Raw genomic sequence first — 19,952 nt, forward strand, 5'->3', positions numbered from 1 at the left:
TGACCGCCCTGTCGCTGTCAACACCCGACCACGGCAGCCAGATGCACCCACCTTTTGATCTTCCATCAACTATCTCCCTGAGGGCCAAGCTCCAAAATGTCCACAAACGCAGGCTCTAGTATGTCCATTCTTCCTACGATGAGGTCTCAGCTAACCCTTGCCCAGGCCAATTCGAGATTGCCGAATCTCCAAGCGACGCCATTTCCTCCCTCACGTTTGCGCCGGGCGATTCCACGCGCCTATTGGTCTCTTCCTGGGACAAAAATGTCTACCTCTACGATACACACTCGCAACCCGGTGGCGAGCTCCTGCGCAAGATTGAGTACCGCGCGCCTGTCCTAGAAGCATGCTTTGGCAAGGATCACACAGAGGCCTTTTCGGCAGGCCTAGACTGGGACGTGAACAGGTGGGCAGGTCCTCCTAGAGTTCCAAATATTGAAAGCTGACTGGTAGCGGTACAGGATTGACCTCGAGACAGGCGAAAAAACTGTTCTCAGCTCTCACGAGGCAGGTGTCAAGTCCGTCGTCTACAGCCCCGAACACACCCTTCTCATATCTGCTTCTTGGGATTCCACATTACACATCCACTTCCCAGAAGATACCAACCAGCCACCGGCTATAATTCAGCTCCCCAGCAAACCTTTCTCGCTTTCCATCACCGCCACAAAGCTCGTTGTCGCCATGGCCTCTCGCAACGTCCATATATATGACTTGAAGTCATTGCAGATGCTCGCTTCCGAAATCACTGAAACCACTACTCTCAGCCCAGAGCCCTGGCAGCGCCGGGAGAGCTCGCTCAGATTCATGATAAGAGCCGTGGCCTGCATGCCAAATGACGCTGGCTATGCTACGAGCAGCATCGAAGGGCGTGTGGCTGTGGAATGGTTTGACCCAAGCCAGGAATCACAGACGAGAAAGTACGCATTCAAGTGCCATCGCCAACAAATCAACGATGTCGATACAGTCTACCCGGTCAACGCGCTCGCATTCCATCCAGTTCATGGCACTTTTGCTTCCGGAGGAGGCGACGGCGTCGTTGCTCTGTGGGACGGTGTTGCCAAGCGAAGAATCCGCCAATATCAGCGGTATCCTGCCAGCGTGGCTGCACTGTCATTCTCATCCAATGGCAAGCACCTCGCCGTCGGCATTAGTCCTGGATTCGAGGATGGCCAGGAGGACGTCGCGGAGGGTCTTGTCAAGGTATTCATTCGCGAGCTGGGCGACTCCGAGGCGAAGGGCAAAGGCGCAAAATAAAACTTTCTTCTGGAGTATGGAGTCGGTGCTGGCATACCCTTCTGGCCAGAAGAATGGCATCCATCGATCATCAAATGATTTTGACACAACACTACACCAATGCTCTGAACATGCTTTTAAAAAATGTGGTATGTTTTCTACGTGATGGACAGATCTTGGACACGATCAATGCACGTCAGAAAATCTGTCTCACAATTCGCAAGAAGCGGGCTGAGTTCTCCAAAACTTTACTGCCTCAGTGCCCGTGCATAGACAGGACACTGCGGTGACGCGCCATTTTAGGTTCACGGGAGGGTTCTTCCGAAACCTACTCACCACCACATCCAACTTGTCAACCTACATGTAGTTGATTATGCTCTGAGCGTATTCCTGAATGTAAGCGCACTGGCGAATAGCATTGCCTGTTGCAGACTACATGCAAATGATCCTAGTGAATATGGTAATAACTTCTTTCTTGTGAGAACCGAAAAAATCAAACAGCAAAAGTGCAAAGTGAAGGCGCTCTGGTTGGCGGTTTGCGTGGTTTGGACAGGCGAGGAAGGTATATCCGAGGCTCGGATGTGGCTCTCGCTTAAACCTGCCTCTTCTCGTTCGCGCTCAATCAGGTGCCGCCCGCAACAACCATCGCGAACTCCAACAACCACCAGTCAACAATCATGGCTTCGCAAACGCCACCCAACTCCACGTAAGTTGTATTCATGTCTAAGTCGTCTCCGCTAGCTAACAGCTCACAGTGTCTACGTCAGTATCTCGGTCAGAAATGCGCCCGCCCTGCTAACGCCCCAAGCAGGTCAAGAACCTCGAGGAGCGCATCAAGATTCCCGAGTTGAAGGAAGCGCTGCTCGAAATCTTCAGCGAATATGGCAACGTCATCGACATTCGCGCAGCGAAGAACCTCAAATCCAAGGGACAGGCTTTCGTCACCTTCGAGAATGTAGAGTCAGCCGCGCGCGCCATTGAGGAAATCAACGAGTTCGACCTCTTCGACAAGCCGATGAAGCTGGATTTTGCCAGGACTCGCAGCGACGCGACTGTCAGGAGGGAGGGCAACGAGGAGGATTTCGAGGCACACAGGCGCCGAAGGCTTGCGGAGAAAGGTACATCTCAGATCCCATTGCACTGCGGGATCAGATGGGTCCTTGCTTTGCGTTTTGACGTGTCGCTCTTTGGTGAGTAGTATGCTTACACATGCAACAGAAAGGAAGCAGGCCATCGAGGCCCAGGAGAAGCAGAAGCAGTTGAAGCGTCCTGCGGGCGCTCCCGCGCAGCCCGAGAGGCCCGCCCAGAAGGCGCGTGGTGCTGGCCTCAAGTCGACCGGCGCTGGAGGCGCTGTCATTCCCGACGAGTATCTCCCGCCCAACAAGATCCTGTTCGTGCAGAACCTGCCCGATGGCTACGATGTCGAAGCGCTCTCGGCCATCTTTGGCCGCTTCGAAGGCTTCAAGGAGGTCCGTCTTGTGCCTGGACGTGCCGGCATTGCCTTTGTTGAGTACGAGGCTGAGTCTGGTGCCATTTCCGCCAAGGAGGCCACTGCTGGCATGGCGCTTGGTGATGAAGGCAAGCCCGTCAAGGTCACTTACCAGAGGCAGTGAGGAAATCTGTAGATGGAACAGAGGTTGCATTGATCAAGGTAGGGGTCACAATCATTGAAGCATGAGGCGCCAGAGATCAAAACAAATACAATTTACAAGTGCTCCAGTTTTGGGCTGCTCGCATCGCGTTCATGTACATAATCCATCCGCATCAGAAAATCACGTCCTCATTATCCTCATCTCCCAAGAGGTCCTTCGTCTCGATTCCCTCAGCCCGACGTTCAGCTTCCTCCGAGGCCGCAGCCCGTTCCTTCTCAGCAGCAGCAGCATCACGTCCCTTCTTGCCCGAAACCTTCTTCAGCCTATAGAACTCTTCTCTGTCGAGCTCATCCAACTCGGAGTTGATGTAGGCAATGGTGTTTTCGGTACGAGGAATGATGACGTGTTCGCTGAACTCTTGTCAGTTCAAGGAACAATGCGACAAGCGCCAAAGTTACAACTTACATGGCATTCACTCTGCGGTTGACAATCTTGATGACTTCGTCCAGAATAACAAAGGCCGTCTGCAAGCTGGCCAGCTCGACGAGCGTCTCAACTGCGCGAGCATATGTCTCCCTACATCTTTGGACCTGCTGTCCTCCCTTGCCCAGACCTGTGAGGCCAAAGTCGTTGGCGCCTTCGACTGTGAAGCTTTCGAAAGCTGGGAGGAAGACACCGGACACATTTTCCTGCTTTGTGCGCACTCGGAATTTGGCATTCTTCGCAGACTCCTGGATCTGGTAGCTGATGTCACCGCCGGCTGCGTATGTGACTTCGGCGAGGGAGAAGGCCGCTATCTGCATGACACGGCCCATCTTGCGCTTGGCTTCATCGATGCGGCGTGTGATCTCTACACGTATCTCAGTATCTGTGTCTCGGCCGCGGTGGCTGGAGTCGTACCTCGGAAACGCCTGTGCCAAATATGAGCATGCAAACAAGAAAGAGGGTCATGGCAGATGGGCGCACTTTGTCAGGGCCTCACTCTTCCTCTTCAGCAGGTCGTGACCGATTTGAGCTCCCTTGAGCTTGCTTTTCATCTGACCCAACGCCTGCCGCGTCGGGAAGACCGACTCGCGGGCCTGGAGTTTACAGTTAGCTCTCGACGGGTCGACATCAGCTGGGCTGGACGTACGGCACCCGACGACATGACGGGCTGCTGGCAAGAGGGTGACTGGGGCGAGTTGTCCGGACGAGCGTTTCAATCGCGATGAGTGAGCCAAAGGATGTGCGGCAATAGTTGCCAGCCGTTGTGAAGCGTGATGCGAATGGTCCCGTCCCCGCTTGTTGGTGTTCCATACGCACGCCGCGGAGGCCTGAGCTACCTTACGTCGTCGGCATTGGCCGGCCGGGCCTCGCGCTAAGCAACACGAAGTCCAAGCGACCCTGCGCCAGAAGTCGAGCTCCACACCTCACCAATTCATCGCCAACTCGAACGACCCCAGAAAGTCGCCCACGCCACCCTCTCGCGCGCCTCTCCGGCCTGCATCCAGGCCAGCAACGCCCGTCTGACCGAGCGATGCCTGGAGAGCTTCTGAGGAACGTTGGCAACTCCGCCGCTGCCGCCGCCGTGCCGAAGACGAAGCGCATCATGCCCGACCGGCCCTCCGACTTGTATCTGATCTCCGAGTCAGATGGCGTCTATGAGCAGGAGCTCATCCGTAATCCGGGCAGCATCAAGCCATGGCTGGATTACGTCGCCTTCAAGCGCCAGCATGGCTCGGTCCTCGAGCAGGCCTTCGTTCTCGAGCGCGCCTGCACCACGCTGCCGCGCTCCTACAAACTGTGGAAGATGTATCTGGAGCTGAGGACTAGGCATTTGAAGGGCAAGAATCCAGCCAAGTACCAGGCCCACTACGTCAAGGTCAATGCTCTGTTTGAACGCGCTCTGGTGCTTCTGAACAAGATGCCAAGAATATGGGAGATGTATCTGGAATTCCTGATGCTGCAGCCTATGGTCACTACAACGAGGCGCACTTTCGATCGCGCGCTGTGCGCATTGCCTCTGACGCAGCACAACCGGATTTGGGCTCTATACCGGCCTTTTGCCAACTCTGCGTCCGGCGAGACTGCCGTCAAGATCTGGAGACGGTACATGCAGATCCATCCGGAACACGCCGAGGATTTCATTGCTTTACTGGTCGACATGCGGCAGTACACTGAGGCCGTCAAGCGATACATGGACATACTCAACAATCCCAGATTCAAGAGCAAGGAGGCAAAGGGGCCGTTTCAGTTTTGGACCGAAATGGTCGAATTGCTCATTGACCACGCGACGGAAATTGAGACGGGCGACGACGTGGGGATCGACGTCGAAAAGATTATTCGGAGCGGTATTGCAAAGTTTTCGGACCAACGAGGGATTCTCTGGGTTGGTCTGGCCCGCTACTGGATCAACAAGGGCGACTACGAGCGCGCTCGCGACGTTTTCGAAGAAGCCATCACCACCGTCATGACGGTCCGCGACTTCTCCATCGTGTTTGATACGTACGCCGAGGCCGAAGAAGCGTTGATTGGTATCAAGATGGAGGAAGCGTCCAAACGACAAGAGAAGGGTGTGATGGATGAGGAGGCAGATCTTGATTTAGACATTCGGATGGCTCGCTTTGAACAGCTCATGGATCGTCGGCCGTTCCTCGTCAACGACGTGCTTTTGAGGCAGAATCCCAACAATGTCCCTGAATGGGAAAAACGTGTTGGCTTATGGGGAGACAACAAGGTGGAGGTCGTCAAGACTTACACTGACGCCATTGCGACCATCAATCCGAAGAAGGCCATTGGACAGTTCCACGAGCTCTGGGCCAACCATGCCAAGTTCTACGAAAGAGCGGGCGATCTGGACAACGCCCGCATCATCATGGAAAAAGCCACCAAGGTTCCGTTCAAATCCGTAAACGAACTTGCGGAAATGTGGTGCGAGTGGGCGGACATGGAGCTAAGGAACGAGAATTTCGACCGCGCAATCGACATCATGGCCAAGGCTACCCAGGCGCCAAAGAGATCGACAGTCGACTACTTTGATGAAACGTTATCACCCCAGCAGAGAGTGCACAAGAGCTGGAAGTTGTGGAGCTTCTACGTCGACTTGGTCGAGAGCGTCAGCACGCTGGAAGAAACGCGCAAAGTCTACGAAAGGATCTTTGAGCTTCGCATTGCCACGCCTCAGACCGTTGTCAACTATGCGAATCTGCTCGAGGAAAACAAGTACTTCGAAGAGTCATTCAAGATTTATGAGCGCGGTCTCGATCTCTTCAGTTACCCGGTAGCATTCGAGCTCTGGAATCTCTACCTCACCAAAGCGGTGGACCGAAAGGTCAGCATCGAGAGGTTACGCGACTTGTTTGAACAAGCGCTCGAGGACTGCCCGCCAAAGTTTGCAAAGACACTTTACTTGATGTACGGTGCACTCGAGGAGGAACGTGGCCTTGCTCGTCACGCCATGCGCATTTACGAACGGGCAACCCGCGCAGTTGCCGACGAAGATCGCTTGGAGATGTTCAACTTTTACATCACCAAGTCGGCGTCCAACTTTGGACTCACTTCGACGCGTCCAATCTACGAGCGCGCCATTTCTGCACTCCCCGACCACGAAGCCAAGGACATGTGCCTCAAGTTTGCAGAAATGGAGCGGCGACTGGGCGAAATCGACCGTGCAAGGGCCATTTACGGCCATGCAAGCCAGTTTTGCGACCCGAGAACGGAGCCAGGGTTCTGGCAGAAATGGGAAAGCTTCGAAGTGCAACACGGAAACGAAGACACATTCAAGGAGATGCTTCGCATCAAGAGAAGTGTCCAGGCACAGTACAAGTATGTTGACTGTTTGATTCGCTTGAGCATGCAGCTAACAGCATGGCAGCACCGACGTCAGCTTCATTGCCTCGCAAGCCCTGGCTCGCAGCCAGCAAAACGGCGGCGAGGGCGCCATCGGTTCCGAGCAAGAAAAGATCGACGCCATGGCGGCCCTTGAGCGACAGGCTCGGGCGCCCGAAGGATTTGTGCCTGCGACAGGTGGAGTTCAGGGAGGTAGTGTCGCGCAGCCAGAGGCAGCTGCGGCAGCGAACCCGGATGCGATTGACGTTGACGAGGATTTGTAGTGACATTTTGCAAGCGCGCAGATACCCTGCTTAGCTTGATTGAATTGGCTTTTTCTGGGGGAGGTTTCATTCAGGTAAATAAGCTGCTGTTTCTGAGCCGCATCTACTCGGCGTTGGGTTCATTCGTGTCAAAGAGGATGGACATGGCAGGGCAAGGCGCGCGCCATGTGCGGTGAAGCACCATCCTTTGCGTTTTCCTTTGTCAGTGGCTGGTCGTCGCCAAACATTTCCTTTTCTTCGTCTCTTCTCTTCGCCTCTGTCGACAGTTTGGCTTTTGACCGTTCCGAGGACCGGGTTCGTCGTTGTTGATGACGGCGGGCTCTGATCGGTTGGTGGTCGCAGGGCGTGATTCAGGCAATGGCAATCGGAGTATGCACGAATTGTCGCCGTCTGGGGAGCGTTCAGTTAGAGCGGACGGACGTGTGTGGGAGGGCAGCGTGACGAGTGGACGGCCAACGTCACCACAGGCTCAGCGGCGGCACACAACAGGCAACAATAGCCTATGGGCAGCGTTTGGCGCAGGCGCGACCATCATGTGGGTGCTTTGAACCGTCATTGTTGGGCCCGACGCAGGCCGTCCGGGTGCCGTGGTCATGTTATGTTGCAGCGGAGCTGGTGCAGAAGGCCGCTTCCATGCTATGCTTCAAAGAGAGCAGCTCCAGCTCCGCCAACCCTTTATCATCCATCCACATCACCCATCCATCCAGCCAACCTCCACCCCGCACCCGTCCACGTCCACGCCCACGCCCCGCCATTGACTGCCTGGCCCGGAACTGAGCTGAGCTACTGAACTGAACCCTGACTCGATTCCATTCACGCCCCTCCTCTCTCCCAAGACCAAGGCTTTCACTCTGGAGTATAACAACGTCCGCATCGAGGTCCGCCAGATTCCTTCGCGAGAGTCGTCCTCCATGGCTACCAACACTGCCACCAGTGGTACGTGGTTTGCTTTCTTTTCGCTCCAGCCATGTTCCCTGCGCATCTTGTTCAGTCCTTGGCCCATCCATTGCACCAGTCGCGGCCCTGAGAAATACCATTTAAAATATCAAACATCGCCCGCATAATTCGCTCAGCACCAGCTCCCCTTCTCATACCGTCACGGTCTGAAAGCAATCATCATCCTCCACCGTAACTCTCCACTGACGACCTCTAGGACTTGACGCCACGCCCACCGGCAATCCCTCTCTCGACACCACCATGGCTGGCTCTTCCAATGACACCACCTTCTCCGACCCCTTTGGTGGCGACAAGCTCGACAAGATTGCAGGCAGCGACGACATGAAGATGCCATCCCGGGACTCGCCGGACAACCTCGACTCGCCGGTCAACGGCGGCAGTGGCAGTCCGACGCGTGACCGCCGCCAGAGCAAGGAGTGGGACGCCAGCAAGGTGCCGCCGTCGCGTTTCCAGAAGCGCACCGGAAGCATCTACTCGACGCCGAGCAGCCGGGATGCGCACTTGGACGGCAGCGAGATCAGAGACAAGGCGTACTGGGACAAGTTGAAGGAGAAGGTGAGTCCTCAAATCCCCATGCCTAATTTTTCCCCGCCACGAGACGTGAGGGAGCAGATGTGGCGAGAGGGAGCAGTTTTTGTGCTGACGTTTTTGCCATTGCAGGGTTGGGTTCATAAGAAAGCCTAGAGAGCCTAGGAAACTACTTGCACTGCCTTCCTTTGCGCTGGTGCATCATTCGCAACCTCCTCCAGTCACTTCCGCCTCCTGATTGCGTAACGCCACTGCTACGGTCGCCGCATTGACATGCGCTCTTCTATTCCCGCCTCCGACCCTGAACTCTCCTTCTTTGCTGTATCAGTCGCTTTGCACGCTCCAAGATATCCCCTCTCAACGGACCGAAAGACTGAAAATCGGAATGGCTATGTTTTCCGCCAACCTAAGGTCGCCAGCGAGCTCGCTCCTCCCGACGTCTCTTGCCTCGAAAGCCCCACCTGGTCGATGCTGTCATCGAGGCGTGGCATGGCTTGGAGATGGAGAGCAAAGCAGAGCAAGCACGCTCGGCGCGCGCGGGACGGCTCGTTAGTCGGAGAAAGGCAAAATATTACGATACCAATGATGACCGACATTGTTTTTTCTCTGTTGCTGTGTCTTTCACGGTTCCTCCTTCGTCGTACATGTTAACAGTGTTCATCTTATCTTGGTCAAGCGTGTTGATAGTGCATGTTGTCTGTCTGCTTGCCTTGTCTTGTCGCTTTCACTCACCTATGTTGCTCTGCGGTTTGCATACATGGATGTGTCGTTTTCGTCTGCATTCATACGTGTATTTGTACAATTAGCTACGGCAGATTGAACGACGTGCAATGAGTAGCATGGCAAATATCATCATCACCACGACCACCATCATCATCTCTGCACATCCTGAGCCTCACACCAATTACCCTCCTCTACTAACCTAGAAGCGGTCTGGCTGATTCCACTCCGAAACAACCGCTCAGACCCTTCCTCTTCCTCGCTCGCGTCGAACGCCGACGGTCTGATCGACCCATTTCACCTCCTTCTCTCTCATCCTAATAGACTGCAGAATGCAGATATCTCTCCGGCGGACCTGCCCACTTTGCCATCCACCACCACCTCCATGACGCCACCGCGCATCGCAAGCGCCCGGTTCCCGCCTACGCGCAGTGCAGCGCAGTGGCTACGTACTTCGGAAGGATTCTGCAGCGGTAGGGCGGGCGAGCTAGCGGCTGTCAGAGTGAGGCTCCTCCTCCAGGGTCTGCGGCGGCTGTCGTCGTTGTTGTGTGTCATCAACTGGAGCCGTTCACTGCTATCTGCTGCGCTGTGGGTGCGCGCAAGTATTGTCTGATTTGCTGAGTGGCTGGCTGGCTGGCTGGTGTGAGTAGCCAGGTGGTGTGCAGAAAACATCTACATATCAGCGCATTCACTGTCTCTTCCTGGCCCTCTGTTCCTCCTGGAGAAGAGAGTGGCGGCACGAACGCGGGATTTCCCAAATGCGAGGACGTTGTTCATGCGTGCGCCGTTATTTGTTCGTCAGACTACTGACATAGATCGATGGGTTGTCGGACACAGCCAGATGTGGCACAGAATGGCAAATCAAGCAGCAGAGAAGTCATCAACCTACCTGTACCAGCAATCGCAAGCAGGAAAGGCAAGTCAGCATAGGTACATGTCCAACGAGAATGCCACATTGCATGTCGTGTCAGTTTTGCACGCATGGCACTGCAAGCGGGTAGCTCACTAGACAGCAGTCGGTAGTAAGGTCGTGTGTAGTCAGTCAGTCCGGGTGGGTGAGTGTCTTAGGTTGAAACGACTATCCTACCTGGCCCTGTCCGGCGCGCTGTTTGACTTTGTCATGCCCTGCCCTGCCCTGCCTTGGTTGCTTGCTCGTACAATACAGGCCAGCTTGCCAACTGCTCTGTCTGTCTTGTTCGAGTACGCGTGCGAGCGAGCGGCTCGCGATTGACGCGAAGAGGAAGCGGCTTGTAGACGCGAGTGAGAGTGAGCGCTCGCCGGTTTGTCGACGGCGCTGGCTGAGTGATGATGCCAGCAAGACAAGTACAGCGTGTGTAGGTCGTAGGAAGTACGTACATCTGACCAGGGCAGCCGATTAGCGCGCGCAGCTCTCATCGCCGTAGCTCCAGCGCAGCCGTGCGTCAATCGAGACGTGCGGCCAAAAGCGAACCTGTCAGCGTGCATGCGATGCGTGGCCAACGTCATCTCGCATCCACGTCAGTAAAGCAGCACCAATGCTTCCATTGCATAGTTACCATCGCGCTCTAATGACTGTCATGATCGCATTGACGTTGCTACGACTCCATCTAACCAGCCAACCAACCAACCAACCAACCAGCGCTAGAACCCATGTGTCCGTCCGACCTGAAGGCATCATTACTCCTGGTCCTTGCCTTGCCCTGCCCTGCCACTGTCCGGTTTAAACTCCATGTGCTCCTCGTCCACCATTTGGACTCACCAGCAGCCAGATTGAAGTCTACCTTCATTCTCAATCCAGCATCAAATTCGAATCCAAAAAACAAAATGACTTATTAGTCTATTTTACAGGGTATCGGGGCCCGCGCGGCATCTGCACGTGTCGGGTGTCCTCTTCGTGTATACTCGGCCTCATGGGTAGGTAGGTTCTGTTCCGATTGTTCGTACCACGTCGCGTGTAGCTGCGTGGGTAAATGCATTTTGTGGGTTTTGTCTTGCTTTGTGGGGCTGAGCCATTAGCCTACGTTCTTTGATGACCGAATCGTGGATTTGGTGAAAGAGTGGTTATGAATTGGCGAGCCAAAGAAACAGCTGTCCGTCGTATATGGTATGGCGCTCGAGACGGGACCCGTAGAACCAGTTTTTGGGGGGTTCAATTGTTGAAATATCTTTGAATCCATTGGAGAATCGGGGCAAAATTCCAGGAATAGAAACTGGACATCTTATCGCTGTCAACGGATGCAAAGCGCAATGGGCAATCTCCGATTTGCTTCTCTCGCTCGTCTGGTCGATGATTGGGCTAGGTCTGGTTCGGCGCGTTCGTTCCGCACGCCCAAGTCGTGGGCAGGCGCGGGCATGGATCGACGATGAAAAGACGTTTCAGGCGCGCCTGCGTGTCCACCAGTCTTGAACAGCAGTTAAGCGCTGGTGTGAAGCTGAGAAAGAAAAGGTCGATGATGGCGAAAAAGGCGAGGCAATCAAGTCGACGTGGTGTGGGTCAAGCGCCGCAACCTCTCCCTTGCTGCGGCGGTCATCGCCTCGGGAACTGATGGATTTTGTTGTCTTTGATAGCCGCGTGTTTGTCTCACATGTTCCGCTTCACCCGCATCCTCCTCAAGCCCTCCTTTTCGGTAGGCTTGTCTGCCGTCGCCTTGGCCTCGACGATGCGCTTGCCGCCCATGCTTCGCACGGTCTCCTCGAGCTTGCCCTTGAGATGCAAAGCCTCGACATCGTCACCACCACCAATGCTCCTACCATTGATCAAGACATTGGGCACTGTGCGACGGCCGGTCGACTTGGCAAGGGCGGTCTGAATGGCAGAGCCCAGGGGGTGCTTGTCGAGCTCGACAACGTATGGTGCGGGCTTGATGGAGTATTCTTCAAGGAGAATGCGCTTGGCCTTGGCGGAGAAACCGCAATATGACTTTGAAAATATGATGACTAGAGACCAATGTTAGCATTCCGAGCGCTTAGGACAGCGGCGCTTAACTCACTTGGGCTCTTTTTGAGAATGGCGTTCATTTCCTCCTCGGCCTCCTTGTCTTCGTCTGTTTGCTCGACGGATGAAGACGCGTCGTTGCTGGATTTGGCACCATTGGCTGATGCCGCCCTGACGCTGTCGCCCACATTCCCGACTCTAGCCACACCGTCGACGGAATCGGACTTGCCATCCTTCATGATGACTCGGCCAGCAACGCTTCGCTCGCCAGTGATCTCGTCTTGATCGCTGGATGCATCCGACTTGGCGGCCTTGACGGCGTTGGCCTCGGATTTGCCAATGACGCGATCCTTCTCCTGGTCCGCCTTGCCGGCCGCAACCACCTCCTGGATGCGGTCACCCTTGAAGTTGGCGCTCTTCTTGGCCTTGTCCTCGGCGGCCTTGAGGCGTTTGCTCACGTCGTCGTCGGATGCAGCCATCTTGGGCTGGACGTGAGGTTGCGCGTTGTTGATCTTTTCGCGTTGGGCCAGGGCATACTGGGTCTTGCGGTAGAAGTCGGACTCGCGTGTCTGTCGTGCGGCGGAAGTTACGTAGAGGATTGTGAGAACGACGAGAAAGACGAAGAGGCCCAAGATCTTGAAGCGGCGCTGCGATCGTAGGGTAGCCATGTTGACTGATGCAAAGGGGCGGGCGACGGTTCAGGCGGCAGGCGAGTTGAAGGAGAGGAGTGGCCTGGCGGTCAAGCTGACGAAGGAGTGACAGGTCGGTATTAGATATTAGAGAGCGAGAGGCAGCGGACGAGGGATTTTCTGGGGACTCGGGGATGTTTCAGCAGAGGGTTGGAAGGCGGAGGTGATTGGTATGAGGATGTGCACGAGCTGGGCAGGTATCGGAAATGTGGGTCGTATGAAGTGTCGCGGCGAGGTCGGGGTGGTGGAAGAGAGCGAGCAGTGGAGAGAGGTGGAGAGGTGGAGAGGCAGAGGGAGAGGGGGTGTTTTGGGGTTGGGAGGTGTGAGAAGTCATAGCTACAGTACAGACAGAGCGTACAGCACTGCAAGCAGGCCCCGGGAGCATTCCTCCCGCCCACTTGGACCTGGCCCCGGCCCCGCTGGGCGCTGGGCGCTGGGCTGCCAGGGCGACATGGAACACGCCTGCGCCACCCGTCCACAGCCTGGCCCGACGACACGACCCGCCTGGAGAACCACCATCTCTACTCTCTCATCTCTTCGTTCCCTCTTCGTTCCCTCTTCGTATCCCATCATCCAGAACACTCCCTCATGCCGATCGACACCGTACAGGACATCAAACACTCGCCTCGACGGCCGCTTCTGGCCAGCTTGGCGCCACCACTAACTTGGCGCTTTTCGTGTATCAGGAGTCGTGATGGTTTCCCTGCACCTCGCCGGCGCGTAAACAGGGTTCTCAATGGCTCGACTTAGTCTCACACTGCTACCGACCGTGTTTGGACCCTTATCTTCCTCATCAACCCTCTCTGAGAGCCTCTGCCACCGACTCCAAGTGCTTCAGCTTAGCCAGCCCTGCCATTTTATCACCAACTGTTTCTGACTCGGCACACAATGACTTGCAGCCAGCAGCCCTGCATATCCGTGGTCCCTGACGCCCCCTTGTTTTCCCCTTTTGCCTGCAGCTCCCACGAGCCGCATCATCGCTGACGACGCAATCGCTGCAACCGACCGTGGTCCGAGTGTTCAATGCCGCCTTTCCTTGCGTCGTCCGGCCATATCTCGCCCCCCAGCCTGCGTTGCGCAATCACTGCCTCCTGTGCGCGTTCAAAATTTAGAGTTGAGCCCTGTCGATCGGGATTTTCAGGAGCTCTGTGGAGTTGATAGACGACCTCATCTTTACACGACGCACGAGCGGCACAAACACCATCGGCACATGTTCAAAATCAATAACCCTGCCATCTTGGCCTTCCCAATTGAGGAGCTTTCTTCAGGCATGTCGGCACTTGATTGCATTGCTAAGCCTTCCTGTTCCCGCTCTGATGCCGCGGGACACCATCCCTGGGGGCCGATCCGACTTCGATTCCAAGGGTGACCTCTCGACATGCCACGACACGAACGCACCGACCGAGGCCATCAGCCTCCTAAAAAAGATCACATCTCCATCACCACCATGCCCATCGCAAGCTGCCAAGCGCCCGGCTAGCACCAACGACGACCTTTGGCAGCGATAGACCTGGTGACACGTCGAGCCCGATCCACAGCTGCGCTTCATCACTTTGGAGGAGTGACTCAGACTGCCGTGTTGGTTTTGCAAACATGTAGACGTGTTTCGACTAGCCGTGTCTCGATAGACTGGATGCGCAAGCCTTTTCTTTTTAATACTCCTTTGCTACCCCTGATAACTGGCGAAAGCGACAACAGGTCATCACCAGCAGGACTGGGACCAAGTCCGCAAATCATCACTATGCTGATGCGCAAACCGTCTCTTCATACGCACAGCAGCGGTAGCGCTCTTCTTCGCCCAGACAAAATCATCAAACGTGGAGGAAAACACAAGATCTTGGTGGAGTCCGTCATGTCATCTTCAGAAACATAATCTCTCCCAAGCCACCATCTTGCTTGGCAGACGGCAGGAGTGCGCATCACCCGCTCTAACCGCAGGTTTGATGCTGGGTGTGGATGGTGCTTCTATTTCAGTTCCCTCCTCCCAACACATCATCATTTCCAGCAGACTGGCGAGGGGTAGTCACGTAGTCACCCCCTTAAACTACCGTCGGCATGAACTACAACGCATTGCAAAGCAGGGCGACTCTACGTGCCCTGCCAGGTCGCACACCACAGGGCTTTACAAAGGACTATTCGAAATTTGGACAGTGCCCTACGATTTCCCTTGTGCGCACCAAGTCTTTGGTCTGTTTTCAGCTAGTTGCTAGCAGGGTTTTTTGCAACTTTCGCCTCACAGATTGCAACTTATCGTCAGATTCAACTCGGAGGCAGACACCCAGCTCAGTGCCTGGAGAGTCAAAGAGACAGATCAGAAGTCATTTGTGTCTTTCCATTGGGCTGCCTGGATTTTGACGCGTCCTCTGAACCGGTGACTCTCAAAGCTCACAATTTTCCGTCCCTTGTGTGAGCAGACTGCGTGGTACTAAGCGTATGCTCTGGCAACACAGCTGCGGCGAGCGAACGGGGCAAGTTGTCGATGAATTGCGGAGCTGTCAAACGTCTCACAGCATTGCCTTGAGGCCGGCTGCGCGCGTGGCGGCTCAAGTTCTATTCAATGGCTCGACCTCACCTATGCTACCGACGGTGCACGTGGCTCAGCCATGTGATGAGGACAGAGGGGCAAAGCGACGTCACAGCTAGATGCTCAGTTTTGCAAAACGTCGAATGACGCATCATGGTGGTGTTGTGGTCTGGGCAGTTTTCCTGGGGCAAACCACGACGAATCGGGAGCTTAAGCCGGGCCTGAGGGGAAGATCAGCAGCTGAGAACGGTGATGTGCCAGTACTGTGGAATCTCTCTCTAGCTCGAGCTCTGAAAGGATGTCCCCAACTTTTGAGTGAAGCGATGGGTGTAGATTCGATGACTAGATCTGGCGATCGCATCCTACTTCGCTTCTCCACTGCCAACCTCACGTCAGGCGCCTGCTCTGCACAACCCTCCGCTCAGTCAACAAGCAGCAGCAAGAAGCCAGCACCGCCCACAAGCGTACAAAGGTGAAGCTGATTCGGTTTCTTACTCACTCTCCAACACTGTGTCGGCCGACAAAGGACGCTCAGCTCATTCGGGCAGTGCGACTGCGGCGCTGGCCTGGCGTGGATGATGGGCTTGTCGGAACCTGACAGGAGTCGCTCGCCGAGGAACAAAGAAGTTGTCAGACCCCATATCAATATCGTGAGCAGCGTATAGAGCCCAGCCCAATCATGGCCTCTTGTACACGCCGCCGCGCAAAGTCGACACGTCCGTTTGGCCGGCCTCGCGTACGCAAAGCTTGTTTTTGAGGCTCGGCGATGGTCTGGCTAGGAACGATGCGCGTCTGCTGACTGGAAAAGAGGCCATGTACGGACAATACCCGACCTTGGAGTAAGAATTGTGGAGAGGTGGGAAAATGCGGAGATGCGAACGCTGAAGGATTCGGTCTTGGGCGCGAGAACGCCACCTCACGACCACCACCGGCACACCTCGCTCACGGCCACCAGCAACGGCAATGGGGCCCTTTTCGTCGGTCATCCCACCGCCCTCCTCTCCCACCTCTGCCACCACTTAATAAACATGGCTAAATCCAAGTCTCACGCTGACCAGACGAAATCAGAATTTTCTGTTTCAAATTTTTCTTTCTCTTTGCCTACCGTACACACGGCCTTTTAGTCCCTGCTTGTCATGTCTAGCCTGCCCTGCATTGTTTGTTCCTGCTTGGTTCTACTTTACCATCGCCATTGCCATTGTTGCCCATTGGCCCCGGGAAGCCTAGCTCCAGCTGTCTCTTGAAATTCCTCAACAACCTTGGAATCATTGCACCTCTACCGCTGACTATGGGTGCACTGCGCGGCGCGTGGCCACCCTAGCCCTCCTCTATTCCATTCCTCTTGGTCGCACCAAGAACTATTTTTCCGCTAGATATGGCACCTGTTGAAACGCATTTCGACCGACGCGCCGTGGAGCCAACCGGCAAGCCAAAACATCCCGACGGATTGATCCTCGAAGCATGGGCGCAAGGCTTCATGGTCGGCGCGCTTATTGTCATGAGCTGCATAACAGTGGCCAACATGCGCAAAGGAGTCATTCTGCACAAGCTTATATTGACAGAGGTAAAACCTCCAGCCACAGAAGGAACCCTCTATTCGAACGACGGACCCCAAGACTAATGGCTGAATTCTTTCACGCAGCTCGTCCTAGGGACCCTCCACGGCACCTTCATCTTCCCGCATCCACCAGTGTACGGCTGGTACCTGTCATGCACGGCAGTTGCCCTCAATACTTCGTGGAGCCTGCATAATGTGATTGCGTGGATCAAGAACAAGCCGTTCCTCAGCAGGCGGGTCAGCCAGTTTTACATCACCACCGTCGCGCTGGCGCAGGTTTACTGGATCCTAGAAATCTACGCCAATTTCGCCTACTTCAACAACTACAACAAAATCTTCCTCAGGACGCGCCCACTGGAGGCGTTATTCCGGTTAGTAACGTTTGGTAGTTATAGATAACTGGAGTGTGGAAATTGACTTACATATCCATGCCAGAGATCCGTGGTGGATTTGGACCTGCTCAAGCCTCCTCTACAACATCCACACGCAATACAGCCTTTCCCTCTGCACCATCATCCGCGCCTCGCCCCGCTTCGGACTACTCCTGGGCTCCATGCTCCTCAGCGTGCTCTTCCTACTCATCGACATCGCCGCCGTCCTGGGCGCCTTCAACTCGACCGTGCTCCCCGACGGCCTGAATCCTTGGTGGAAGCTCAGTTTCTGCTTCAAGTGCCTGACCGACACGCTCGTCCTCGATGACTTCAAGACGGCCCTCGACCGCCTCTGGCGCACCCGCACCCGCCAGCTCTCCCGCAGCACCATCCTCAGTACCGGCACTAATGCGTCCGCATCGTATGCGCGTGGTGATGACGAGGATCCCGTCGGGCGTACGGATCCTGTTGCGCGTACTACCAGGCTCCCGTCGCATCCTGGCGAACGCATCACCTGGAGCGGTCGCTGGGCGGGCGATGGCGCTCTCGAGAATGGCGGCGTTGCAGAGCAAGAGCAGCAGCAGCAACAGCCAAACCAACCTGCACCTGCCCGGCGACACGGCGACGTGCGCCGCAAGTCCTCGTCCTCGGGTGCCATGACGGCCGGGTCTCCGCGCGGTGGCAGCAGCGGTGGCGACGGCGTAGCTGGCATCTGGATCGATGTCGACGATGATGACGACGCCGCCGTAGCAGAGGGAACCAGGCGACATGGCTCGTCAGACGCGACGGCTGCGGTGTCAGGCAAGTCTGTTTCGCGCGAGTCGTCGGCGGCGGAGTCGCGCGATTGGGATTTGGAAGCTCGTCGAGCGCGAACGAGGACGAGCTCGAGGAGTTGTGGGTCTGATGGGGCATTGCTGTAGTGTTGAGGGCCATGGCCACAGCTACAAGCTAAGCTGCATTTGAGATCTTTGGTTCTCGTTGGATAACGGCTGGCGTGGGCGATGTCTTTTGCTCCTGGGCGCGGCGCTCTTCGATTGTGATTCCCCCCTGACTGGACTGCTGGATGGGCGCGTTGGCGTTGGAACTGGTCTTGTTTCGCACGGTTGTTGTGGATAGCGTGGCATGGCTTGGGCAGCTCATCAATTTTTCTCTCCCTACTTTCGATTTGTTACCTCAATGTCGACGTGAAAGTGGCGCCGTCGGTGGCTCTGTCGTTGCTGAGGCTGCCGACTGAGGAGAAGACCTCGGTTTCTAGCGTTGTGCGGGCTCAGTAGGAGAGCCGAGGAGGGAGGCGGTGTCATGCTTTGTGAGACTGAGGTTGAATTGGCTTAAGAAAAGTCGGGAGGGGTGCGTGGAAGATGTCCTGGCCATTTTTTTTTTTTTTTTTTTGGCTTGCTCCTTCTGGTTGGTAATAGGAATCGGAACACCATCATACCCAGTCGTCCCCAATTGCTTTGAGATGCCAGACGTGGGACAGGTCAACCGACAGGTCTCTGGCCCCACCGCAAAACCACCACCGGTCTCATCTGCAGAGCCGCTGTCACCCTGCCTGGCGTGTCCTGGCTGTTGTGCCTTGAGAAATACTCGCCATATTGGAGCAAGTGGATGGCCAACATGTTCCAGTGGATTGGGGATCTCTCTGTGCATAGCATGGCACGGGAAACATTGGCGCAACCCGGTCCGGCGAGAAGCTTGAAGCGTGCGGCCATCCCATGCGTCTCTCTGTCTGGTCAAGGATCCTAGGGGACACAGGGTTGTGAAGACAAGTAAAGATTTTGGTCTACGTTCGATGCAGAGATGCTCGGTTGTGGATGCTTTGACGAGGGCGCGCGCGGAAGGAGCCGTTGAAAAGCAGACGTGAAGGACAATGCAGACTAGTAAGTTGATAACAGGGCAGAAGACGTGTTGAAGAGAATAGTGTTCATGAATGAGCAATCTTGCAATACATGAGACTGTACATGTACAGTACACATGTGTCTAGTAGGAAAACTTTGTACTGCCGTTTGACTTGAGAATTGAGCGTCAAGAAGGACGGGACGGGACGGGACTCGAGGACAGGTTTGAAAGGCTCATGAGGAGAATGGTAGAGGCGGAAAGCCGACGTATACGGGAATGTAGCTTCTTTGCTTCTTCTTGTTCCTCTTCCGGACCTACCTGCGGCACCTGACATCTTGATGTGTTTCTTCCAGCTCAATTTGAAGTTTTTCTGCCCTGCTCTGCCATGTCGATATCTTTTCTTCCCATGATGCAGTTGAGAAGGAATCCACAGTCGACCAAAGCACGAACATGCCTCCGATGCGCCTGCAGAGGCGGCTCCTGAGCCCAACATTCTGCTTTCATTTGGCTGCCAATTTTCGGCCCTTTTACGCATCGACGTGTAAGAGATGCTGCGCGCTGCCCCGCACCGCAAACCCACAACCATACCCACAGCGCCAACGCGCAGCGACCTGAGCAGTGAGCGTCCGGGGTGCGGCAGGCAATTGGGGCCCCACCGCTAGCGTCATGCGTGGAGACAGGTTTGGGGGAAGATGGCTGGAGGTGCGGGGACAGAGCAGTGGCTCCGGACGCGCGGGGATGACTGAGCTCCAACCAGTCAATCTCTTGCTCCCATCAGCGCGCAGGGCGCTCCTGTGGAATGGCTCTGCCGCCAATGTGTCTTTGTCGCCAGGTTGTAAATGTGGGCGTCGTTGGGATGGCGTGAGAACCAGACTTGGTCTTCGCTTGGCTTGCAAGATTGGCTCTTGGTTTGAGAAGCGAATTGAGGAGAAAGGGGCG

The 19,952-nt window shown here is 55.5% G+C and overlaps 8 protein-coding genes across 8 annotated transcripts; 6 read left to right on the forward strand and 2 right to left on the reverse strand.

Moving 5' to 3' along the window:
* Positions 1-49: 49 nt before the first annotated feature.
* Positions 50-1,642, forward strand: J3D65DRAFT_587826 (nuclear pore complex subunit). The gene is made up of 3 exons (XM_066797771.1): positions 50-118; positions 166-406; positions 462-1,642. The coding sequence occupies exons 1-3, from the start codon at positions 97-99 to the stop codon at positions 1,252-1,254; spliced, it is 1,056 nt and encodes a 351-aa protein (XP_066656074.1). The 5' UTR covers positions 50-96; the 3' UTR covers positions 1,255-1,642.
* Positions 1,643-1,899: 257 nt separating this feature from the next.
* On the forward strand, positions 1,900-3,072 carry J3D65DRAFT_621824 (U1 small nuclear ribonucleoprotein usp102). Its single transcript, XM_066800008.1, has 4 exons — positions 1,900-1,939; positions 1,989-1,995; positions 2,045-2,351; positions 2,452-3,072. Exons 1-4 carry the CDS (start codon positions 1,911-1,913, stop codon positions 2,844-2,846), a joined length of 738 nt encoding a protein of 245 aa, XP_066656075.1. The 5' UTR covers positions 1,900-1,910; the 3' UTR covers positions 2,847-3,072.
* On the reverse strand, positions 2,915-3,903 carry J3D65DRAFT_621826 (putative vacuolar ATP synthase subunit D). Its single transcript, XM_066800009.1, has 3 exons — positions 3,726-3,903; positions 3,291-3,675; positions 2,915-3,235 (listed from the first exon to the last, which is right to left on the reverse strand). Exons 2-3 carry the CDS (start codon positions 3,638-3,640, stop codon positions 2,998-3,000), a joined length of 588 nt encoding a protein of 195 aa, XP_066656076.1. The 5' UTR covers positions 3,641-3,675; positions 3,726-3,903; the 3' UTR covers positions 2,915-2,997.
* A 438-nt stretch (positions 3,904-4,341) lies between these two features.
* Positions 4,342-6,916, forward strand: J3D65DRAFT_667088 (pre-mRNA-splicing factor syf1; the record flags this gene model as incomplete). The annotated part of the gene is made up of 2 exons (XM_066802992.1): positions 4,342-6,629; positions 6,679-6,916. 2 exons carry the CDS (start codon positions 4,342-4,344, stop codon positions 6,914-6,916), a joined length of 2,526 nt encoding a protein of 841 aa, XP_066656077.1.
* A 911-nt stretch (positions 6,917-7,827) lies between these two features.
* On the forward strand, positions 7,828-8,557 carry J3D65DRAFT_667089 (uncharacterized protein; the record flags this gene model as incomplete). The annotated part of the gene is made up of 3 exons (XM_066802993.1): positions 7,828-7,852; positions 8,070-8,428; positions 8,534-8,557. 3 exons carry the CDS (start codon positions 7,828-7,830, stop codon positions 8,555-8,557), a joined length of 408 nt encoding a protein of 135 aa, XP_066656078.1.
* Positions 8,558-11,681: 3,124 nt separating this feature from the next.
* Positions 11,682-12,703, reverse strand: J3D65DRAFT_552264 (thioredoxin-like protein; the record flags this gene model as incomplete). Its single annotated transcript, XM_066797076.1, has 3 exons — positions 11,682-12,037; positions 12,091-12,268; positions 12,419-12,703. The coding sequence occupies 3 exons, from the start codon at positions 12,701-12,703 to the stop codon at positions 11,682-11,684; spliced, it is 819 nt and encodes a 272-aa protein (XP_066656079.1).
* A 2,520-nt stretch (positions 12,704-15,223) lies between these two features.
* J3D65DRAFT_325738 (uncharacterized protein) lies at positions 15,224-16,498 on the forward strand. Its single transcript, XM_066795375.1, has 2 exons — positions 15,224-15,697; positions 16,175-16,498. The coding sequence occupies exons 1-2, from the start codon at positions 15,368-15,370 to the stop codon at positions 16,370-16,372; spliced, it is 528 nt and encodes a 175-aa protein (XP_066656080.1). The 5' UTR covers positions 15,224-15,367; the 3' UTR covers positions 16,373-16,498.
* Positions 16,499-16,623: 125 nt separating this feature from the next.
* J3D65DRAFT_551628 (uncharacterized protein) lies at positions 16,624-17,554 on the forward strand (the record flags this gene model as incomplete). Its single annotated transcript, XM_066797048.1, has 3 exons — positions 16,624-16,812; positions 16,891-17,177; positions 17,242-17,554. Coding segments are annotated over 3 exons (789 nt in total), but the record flags the coding sequence as incomplete, so codon positions are not given.
* Positions 17,555-19,952: the final 2,398 nt, after the last annotated feature.

This window comes from Phyllosticta citribraziliensis, assembly GCF_038025025.1.
Source record: "Phyllosticta citribraziliensis strain CPC 17464 chromosome Unknown J3D65scaffold_5, whole genome shotgun sequence".
NCBI classification, from domain to species: Eukaryota; Fungi; Ascomycota; class Dothideomycetes; order Botryosphaeriales; family Phyllostictaceae; genus Phyllosticta; species Phyllosticta citribraziliensis.